This window comes from Haliotis rufescens, unplaced genomic scaffold (genome assembly GCF_023055435.1).
Source record: "Haliotis rufescens isolate VD_foot unplaced genomic scaffold, xgHalRufe1.0.p SCAF_1, whole genome shotgun sequence".
NCBI classification, from domain to species: domain Eukaryota; kingdom Metazoa; phylum Mollusca; class Gastropoda; order Lepetellida; family Haliotidae; genus Haliotis; species Haliotis rufescens.
The window spans coordinates 13461659-13471513 of record NW_025963779.1 but is presented as its reverse complement, the minus strand read 5'-3'; the positions used below and the strand labels follow the sequence as shown (position 1 = coordinate 13471513).

General features: G+C 35.5%; 1 protein-coding gene across 9 annotated transcripts in view; it reads right to left on the bottom strand.

Moving 5' to 3' along the window:
- Positions 1–287: 287 nt before the first annotated feature.
- Positions 288–9855, bottom strand: part of LOC124148260 (dual specificity tyrosine-phosphorylation-regulated kinase 4-like) — a 53672-nt gene continuing 44104 nt past the window's right edge. For 8 of the 9 annotated variants that reach the window (XM_048386477.1, XM_048386574.1, XM_048386525.1 and 5 more), the window contains 8 exons: positions 9007–9147; positions 8300–8438; positions 7963–8044; positions 7483–7716; positions 7012–7141; positions 6575–6753; positions 6015–6134; positions 288–4770 (listed from right to left, as the gene is read on the bottom strand). In XM_048386477.1, the coding sequence (XP_048242434.1) occupies positions 4544–4770; positions 6015–6134; positions 6575–6753; positions 7012–7141; positions 7483–7716; positions 7963–8044; positions 8300–8438; positions 9007–9147 (1252 nt within the window). In that variant the 3' untranslated portion in view covers positions 288–4543. Of the gene's footprint in view, positions 4771–6014; positions 6135–6574; positions 6754–7011; positions 7142–7482; positions 7717–7962; positions 8045–8299; positions 8439–9006; positions 9148–9575; positions 9713–9855 lie in introns of all 9 variants that reach the window. The other variant, XM_046519266.2, reaches the window with a different exon arrangement.

Below are 9855 nucleotides of genomic sequence, written 5' to 3'. Positions count from 1 at the left end.
TTTATAACAGAGCATTCAGGGGATGAAGCACAGTTCCCAGCAGCCCATGTTCGTTATGCATGCCGCATAATATGGATTGGGTGGACAAATAGTGTGACCTGGCTGATTGTGTGTCATGGTGCCCAAATGAAATGGATTATTGCTTATGCTGTCAAGCACTGATGTGCCTGACCATTGCCAAGACATGTATCTGTACTGGAATATTGCTGACTGTGGCATATAACAAATCCTTCATTCACTCAACTCAGTTACTGACTAGAATGGATAAAAAAATACAAATAAATATGTGCAAATGTCAAATCTTTATTTATTTTTTCCCCTGAAGTCTGTGCATTACATGTGCACAATACTTGCATTTTCTTGAAGTGCAAATAAAACTGATGTATACCAAAACAACATTGCAACAGTAATACATATTGCAACTATCATGAGTAACTCAGAGCACAACTGTGACATGACTTAGATGAAGTGTGTGAAACCGAGCTCATTTTGATATTTTCCAAGAGGCCATATACAGGCAGTCTTCTCTAAATATACTAAGTAAGTTTCTATACCTAAAGAACAGATTGCTGAAGAACAGATTTAATTTTAAATCCAGGTAATTCTGTAACTTTAAGCACTTTGTGATATTACATATGTATTTGTGATCAAATTGTATTTAACATCAATCAAGACCGGACATTGGATGTAATTTTATACAGCTACAAAGTAAATAAAGCTGAGCCTAGACAACTTTCAAAAGACAAAGGATTTATCCCTATTATGGTATAAGCAAACAATGCCTTCAAATACATATCGTGTATTTTGGCTGACATCACACTATAAATCCTCTTCACTGTCATCTATCCATGATAAGTTATGCAATTAATAGTAGTCTAGTGAGTTATATTCACATGAGTTGCAGAGTCTAGTGAGTTATATTCACATGAGTTGCAGCTGAAGAGGATCTGTTTATCTTAGATATAAAGTTGCTTGGTGGTAAACATTTGTTTGTGGGAGCAAGATGGCATCGTCTTCTACGTGTGAGAGATGTGGCCATTTAAAGATGGCTAGGGACCCTCACTGTTCCTGTTGGAAGTGCAGATCTTCAAGATGCACTGATCATGTTAAATGCTCTCAGTTTGCTTCACTCCCGCACGACACTTTCTGCAAGATTGTGGAAGCATGGAAGAGGGCAAAAAGGAGGAAAGCAGCCAAGAAGATGGTTGATGGGTTGGACTAGCTCTCTCCAGTCAACGAGAAGTTTTTGTTCCAGACCGCAGGAGGTCAGGCCCCAGGCCTGCCACACCATCTAATGTTCCACCTCCGTCAGCCACTACTCTTCTGCCGACGAGCATGTTTGAAGATATGATGAAGAACAGGAGAACATGCAGGCAATGTTAAAAGAGAGATTTCAAGCAATTTCAGCAGAAATGGCTTCCATTAGGAAGGAGCAACATGCACCTGAGCAGGCTGAGAAAACTACCCCGGCCAAGAGTCCAGTAAGGGGAAGCCAGTATCATGGCTGGTTGACTTGGACCATGAGCACCGTTTGCCAGATTGATGTTGGAGTGCTGGGCTTGGATCCGTCTCCCCACAAATCCAGGGGGACAGTTAACGTGGACACCACAGTCACCAAGATGGCCACCAAAATGACTGCATGGAGCACAAAGAAGCAGCCCGATAGTGCATTGGAAACAAGCTCATGTCATGATTTCGGATCTTGATATGGCGTCCAATCAGCCCATCAGACAGGTCAGGAGACCATACAGTATTGCGCACAGGATTCCATGTGCAACATCTGGCAACCATCATTTATTCAGTCTTGGTTCTTGAATGAGAGCTGGACACCTATGGCTTCTTATTACGGTATGTCCAAACATCTATGGACAAGTTATAATCATCAATTGCTTGGTCCCATAAAGCTCCAATTGAGAATATTGTTGACATAACTGTATTCAAAGTCCACAGAAGCTCAAAATCTGATAGATGTGATGAAAATTCACTAATCTGAGAATGTGAAACATTAGGAAAAACTTTCACAAGCCTTCATAATGTAACAAAACAATGAAATATCAAAACTACCATTGCTTTTGAATGTTGTCTGCCATTTTATTTTGTTTAAACAATCCAAAATAAATGAACTTTTAAGAGCCAACAAACACTGTTACACCACATGAACCAGATGTGATGATAACAAGTCACAACATTGATAAAACACACACTTCAATGGAGATGCACACAACACTGTTGTATACATGGACGGATTCACTGAGTAATACTGATATCTAAAGATATTTTTGTATCTTCTTAGTACTAAGATAGATAAAAAATGTTATAGATGATAATAAATTTCAACACTGGAGCATGGATATTAATGCATGCAAAATATTTGGATAAGTGTTCCATACCTACAAATTCACTTTAACTTAACAACCCTAATTATTTTTGCCTCAAATGTATCATAGTACAATGTCAACTGTCATTAAATCACAGCATTTATTGCACACAACTATACACAAAGAAAAACACTTTACTGAATTCCTATTGATTATTATTTTACTGTATTACACCGAAAGCTGCAGCCAAAAAAGGGCTACATGCAAATCACATGTTATATTGCAATTTTAAATGTTTAATGCTTGCCTGAAGGTCAGTATCAATATCTTAAACAGAAAATTCCATTAAAGAAAACAAAAACATAAATCATATCCAGCATGATTGAAAAAATGGACTTTAATTTACAGAATGCATAAAAACACACAAAAACAGGATTTTGCCTATCGGGGAACTTGTCCGCAAATTGTAACCTAAAGATTTCCAGTTCAAAGCAATTACATTGTTATGCTCTGTCATAAATACAAAATAGCCAATGACTCTAATCCTCACAATACATTTTGATGTGTTACTTCTTTATCTGACAAGGTCCATAAGAAGACTCCAGGGAAGTCGAGCGTTCAATTTTTTTATGAAAATATTTTTAGGATACTCTTTGCTAAAATTTTGGGTCAAAAATAAAAGGAGACTTCACTTGCTTATGGGGAACACTAAACGCAAGACATCTCCATATAAAAGATTATGTGATGATTTTTCTGTCATCAAAACTGACCATAATATTATTCACGTCTGATTATATTCTGACTTCACACAACTTCAAACAATACACAATTATATAGTAAAATAGGATCAGAAATGTATCATCACATAAATTATGTATAAATAAAAAAGAATATCGGCAAAATAATTTTGATCTCTGCTTAACAAAATTATATAAATTTCAAAACAGTAACAATCTAGAACAATCACAGAAAAAGACTAAAAGTATTACAATCATTTCATTTGATACAATGAAGTGTGAATTCAATTTCTAGCCAAATAAATCTTAGTTGATAATGTTAAAAAAAATTAGATACTGAAGGTTGGAAATAATTTAAAGAAAGAAAATGCTGACCCTGATACTGGTATGGTAAAGAAACAATGTATAAACATATTAACATTGCAGTATGTACAATAACAATGAGTCAATGGTATATACATTGATAACAATGACTTGAGCAATCCAACAGCAAATCATCAATCTCTATACATTGCAAACACCTTACATGGTATTCATAAATATTTTTATAATCATAAATATACACTGAATACTGATCAGTATTTGCTAACAAAATGTTTCTGAAATGTATATTGTACTATATGAACATCACTCCTGTTGTTTCAGTAATTATAACCTCTTGAGCAAATAATCAGGCACATTACACTAATGTCTCTCAAAGTTTGGCTATTTCAAGCATGGCATAGAAATAATATAAACCTACAACCTCCAAACTTTTATCTGCATATTTCTGTCTGCACTGAAGAAGTCATTGGAAAGACTAAAATGAGAAACCAAATCCAAAAAATAAAGCGTCATAAACCCATACAGCGAAATCCAGTTATAGGTTATGTATTTGTACCGAGGCAGATCATACTAAATACTGCAATAGATCAGTTGGTTTACCATGAAAGAGAATGACCTGTCGTGACACACAACATGCATTGTAAAGATGATGTACATACAACATCAGAATACTTTTGGCCTATGTATGCTGACATTCAATATCAGACAGTGAATACTGTGCTTTGGTTAACAAAATATGTTGAGACAAGATCTTTACAAGGGTGATAATGCTGTCATGTAACTACAAAACATCAACCTGTGCATAAAGAGTGAGTTGGAATGAGAAGAATTTGTTACAACTTTTGAATCATTCTTTCTTAAATGGTACCTTACACAGGTAAAATATGAACTGCTGCAATTCAAAGATTCTGATATTTCCATCTGAATACCACCATGTGTTTGTTAACTGATGACTAACAGCATTCCGTTTATAGAAGACTAATTTAAAAAACAAACTTGTATCCCAGACAAAAGTTTTGTGGTTGTATTTCACTTACTCTTAGATACCTGCCATGAACAGTCTCGTGTTCAAGATTTCAATTGTAATAATACTGACTTGATATAGTCACACAAAGTATGCATTCATCCTATGTCAACTGGTATGTGTACTGGCTTGAGGAGAAATCATTTAGCAATTGGTGGTAGAAACTTCCCTGCTTCATCCACATTATTATCATGCGGCTGGTCTTTACTTTCTTCCACGCCACTGTCTTGATGGTGAATCTTTTCTGACTGTGTTAACTTCTCTACACCTGCATCCTGTGATGGCTGCTTGTCATTTGATTGGATCTTATTTGCTTTCTCAGAAGGGTCATCAGAGGGCTCCTGATCTTCCTTTTTGGTACCGGGATCTAATTAACAAAAATGTTATGTATTTGAATGATAACAAGCCATTGTGAATTCAAGTTATTTCAAATCTGAAAATAATTCTAAACAATCTCATTGCTGGTCATGAGTTCAAATCCCAGCTTTGCCCCGTTTATCATACTTTGTTTGTCAGTGTTACTACCTTTGATCAAGGGTTCACCAAAGTACCAAATAAGAAAACATACAACTTTATGGATAACGACTTCTGGTTTATTGCATTGTGTGACATTTGGTGTAGATTTGTACACTGCTATCATGGTAACAGTGAAAATTGTTTGATAGGCATTACTTAGAAGTTGACTGATGACAAGGTGGACACAATTTTATGGATAACAATAAGTTGTAATCCATAAAATTGTGTTTACCTTCTAGAATGCAATCAAACAGACAGTATCAAATGTCTATAATCTGCATAACTTAGGAATTTTATGCCAAATTTAGCTGATATTCTGAATATGATTGAAATACAGTAAACTATGTTTATAACGATCACACTTATAACGAACTGACAGCTATAACAAACTTTTTTCTGGTCCTGTCCATTTGCTGTATATATGCTTATAACAAACTATGGTTATAACAAACCATAATAAGTGGTCCCCTTGAGTTTGTTATAACCGTAGTTTACTGTACTCTACAAAGGAATCATAAGCCTCAACTCACTCACTCTAAACCATCAAGAGAGGAAAAAATCCTGAAGCTTATCAGTACAAAACATCCTTCATACAAATGAGAACCAAACTGCTGTCATCACGCCCAACATGAGAACTCCAGGTCAGAATAGGCCCCCAGTTACCCCCCAGGTATGACAAAATTGGTCACACTGACTGCCAAACATGAATACAATCTGTGCGAAAAGTGAACTGGCATTTATTGTCTGTTGGCATTATTTTTAGAACATACCAGTATTATTATATGGGCTATTATTAGGTAGGCATGCTAAACAAAAATTTATTCTAAGAATACTTCTAATTCTGATAATAGTACTTTGATGCATGAAAACCATGCCACAGGGATGTAATGGTATTACCGGTATCTGATGTTAGATATTACTTGGGTCCTGGGCTGCCTGAGATTAACTGTTGCATATCTAAATCAAGGTGTCTTTCTGACTTATTTTTAACACTGGGCTAATGACAAGGACCCCTTTACTTTTGCTCTTAATTTCAAACATTGGTGCAGGGTAATACCAACACAGTTGTTCAAGATGTCAAAGATTACTACTCACCCTTGCCTGTTTCTTCGTGTGTTTGCTCTGCAGAGGCCCCAACTGGTGGAACTCTCTCTCGTGCCTTGGCACTGCGTTTCTCCTTTAGTGACATCTTCCACTCATCTACCTTTGTCTTTTCTGAATGCAAAAAGCATAGTGTTCCCTTATTACTCTACATATCTTTGTGTCATAAGACACCTGAATGTTCTTGTGCAATGTGTGGAAAGAAACACAAGGATAGACAAGTTAAATGTGAGAGAAACCCCAATGGGCTAATTTCAAGAAGCCTTAAAAAACACAGAATAAATACAAAAGCACAATGTACTTAAAAAACAAAACAATATCCAACAAATTATATATGTTATTGTTGCCTACCTCTAACGCAAAATCAAACTGAATGGATCACAGTCAATCATTTCATAGGTTCTCTCATCAGTTTCTATAAATAATATCTTTGTGTCAGTGACATTGTATCAACAAATAAATATGAAAGACTACATGACTACTTCCCTATAAAAATTATCATAAACTTACCTGGATCTCAACAAATAGCTTATGTGTTTTCTGGATATTCATACCTTTCACAGGTGGTTGAGCAGGAACCTTGTAGGGATCAGGCTGTTGTCCCTCACTTCCAGGAGATGTGTGGCGTTTGTGCTGTCCTTTCAGAACCCTGTCTTTCCGGTGAACCAGCCCTTCCTTGATCCAGTCATGATGCAGAGCTTCATCTGATGTCATTCGCACTGATGGATCCCATCTGATATCAGGAAATGATTTAGTAAACTAGTTTACCTTTCTCTGGGCACAAATAATCTGATTCAACCATACATATATTGAAGAAACACTAAATTAGTTTTATTCATAACAAAAGTCAGATTTTTCTAAAAGAACACACTTCAGTAAGGTTGATCTTACAAGTCTCCACAACTATCAAAACATGAACACAACATAGATTCTTTATAACAAATCAAAATTTCCAATAAATGACAGATGTTTATATATAAAGTGAACTAACTCTATGCATCTTCTTATAAAGTCCAGGAAGCTAGCATCACTAGTTTTGATTGCTTGCTGTAGATCCTTGGATGCCACTCTCCTCTTCTTGCCTTTGCTATTGGTAAGACATCGGGGATTACCCTTAGAATCTGAAACAAATCAGGAAGTATTGCATGGATGTTTCTTCATTAGTATCTTCTGTTTCTCTATGTATACACTTCTATATACTTATCCCACTGTAATGCAACATATTGACGTTCAAGTCTTTATTTCAGAAATACTGAAAGGCCACAGGTCCATAGTACAAATCTATAAATTCAATATATTATATCAACAAATATTTTCTATACTTCAGTTTATTGTCATATTGATTGTCATGACCGATAATAGCATGCGCTATAAGATTATATCAGTCTTTGGTACTAGATTAAACAGAATCAATACACTGCTGCCATATACCTTATCCAGTAGCATGTTCAGTTATACCTACCAAAGAAGAGCCTTCTCCTAGTTGCCTGGTCTAGGACATTCTGAGGTGGGAGTCCCAACACCTCCATGATGCAGGCTAACTGCTCTACCTCATTCTCCCCAGGGAACAAAGGGTAGCCTGTGTACAACTCAGCCAGGATGCAACCAAAACTCCACATGTCAATTGGCATGGAGTAGGGCAAACCTAGTATCACCTCTGGAGACCGGTAGAATCTGCTCTGTATATATGTGTACACTGTAACAGAGAGTTTGTGTTAGATTCTAACTTTGAAAACAAAAATCACAGCCCATTTTACATCTATGATACATACATTTGATTGATATATCCTAAGGACCAGTGGTTACAACAACAATTATTGAACAGTTTATAACATCAAGATAGCTGGAATATTGCTGAGTATGGCGTTACACAACAAACAAAAACAAACAAAACATATAACACCAAGGTTTTTAACAAAAGAAATATGTCATGTTCCCTCACCTCTTTGATGCTCATAGCAGCTAGAACCAAAATCTATAACCTTTATTGAACTTTGACCCCTTTGTCGTAACAAGATGTTTTCCTAAAAGAGAAACAAACAGGTTATTTTTTATCTTAACAAAGACGAGGAATGGTAATGTTATAACAAGTTATTATGCAATAGGCATTGTTCTTTTTTGAGTTGAAAGATTGCTCATAGTTGCATCTTAATAATGAGGTGGATCCTGTTGTATGCCCTCATTAACAAGATGAAATAATGAGACTATGGGAATAATACTTATGAGAGACAATAATGTGTGTTGCTCACATATTCTATCAGAAAAGAAGAGAAACTTACTGGTTTTAAATCACAGTGGATTATCCGTTCCCTTTGGAGAACTTTGAGACACTGAAGTAGGGAGAAGGCAAACCTCCTGATAAGTGCAATACTAAATCCCTGGAAGTTATTCTTCTTGATCAACTCATACAGATTCATTCTGAAATTATAAAGCACATACATTTTTATGCATATGAAACAGCAAAAAAGCATTATATATCTGATATCTTTAGCCATTAAAGAAATGAATGTATACAACCTACTTCCAGAGTAAATTTTTAAAAGTATTTAAGCCACTATTTATTCCACCTTGCCATAAACATTACCAGCACAGGGGGTTTGTAGGCAAGCTGAACACATGGGTTTGAAATCAATACTTACATAAATAATGAAACATACTTCAGGTTAAATGAAATGTGCCCTAAGTAAAGCATGATGAGGTTACCATTATGGAACTCACATTTTCACTAAAATTTGAAGATTTATTAAATATGATTATGAAATGCCTTAACATCACTGTTTCTGGACCATCATTGCTGTTTCATTGGTTCAGCTCAAATTCAACAAGTAAAATGGATGAGCATTCATTTTTATGGTTTAAACTTAGAAAACCTTTAAATCTAATTGTAAGTCATTACTGGTGAAGTTTATCTATTTAATTCTGAGGCATATAGACACATTTACAAAGTGTGAGTAATTTCTAGTACTTGATCAAAATATCTTCCTACCCCATGAGTTCGAATGTGATACAGAGATGGTTTCTGAAGTAGAAGTACTCCAACATGTGGATGATGTTGTACTGGTTGTCCTTGTCCTTGCGACGTAAAGCATCCAGAATCTTCACCTCTACCAATGCCTGGTGATGGAACCTGTACCAACACACATTTGTCATGAGCCCTGTATAACCTTCACATTACATTTGACAGTGAGATTTACATTACATAAAACCTTACAACATTATGTAATGAGCAAAACAGTATCTTTTTTTTATATTGATTTAACAACTCAAACATGTTACCTGATATTTGGTTGTTTTTATCACTTTAATATAAATATGTTTAAAATGACTGATAAGTATAAAGTTATAAGATGTGGATATATTATAAAGGGTAGTGTTGGAAAAAATGTAGAAAAACAAATAAATTACTAAACTAACACTTAAAAAAACACCATGCAAGGAACTGATGTACAGAAACGGTAATCTTGCGGGGAAAAGGTTTTGTTATGGCTCTCCTTAAAAACTACACAAAGAAATTCCTCTTTCATTTGATTTAAAACAAAGAAATTAAATCACTACCTCTTCTTATTGCGAATTATTTTGACTGCAACCATTTGGTCTGTTTTGTGGTCATAACATTTGACGACTTGACCAAAGGATCCTTTTCCCAACACTTCTAGCATTTCATAGCGAAACACCAAATGATCATGCAGCACCTGACAAAGCAAACATAGACAAGCCAAGCATAAGCAAAGAGAAGGTTGAGGGATATACGCAGGGAAAAGGATTAGTCACTCATTTCTAAATGAGCTCAGGCAATAGACAGATGAATCTAAAGTAGGGCACTGCAAGGTGTAAG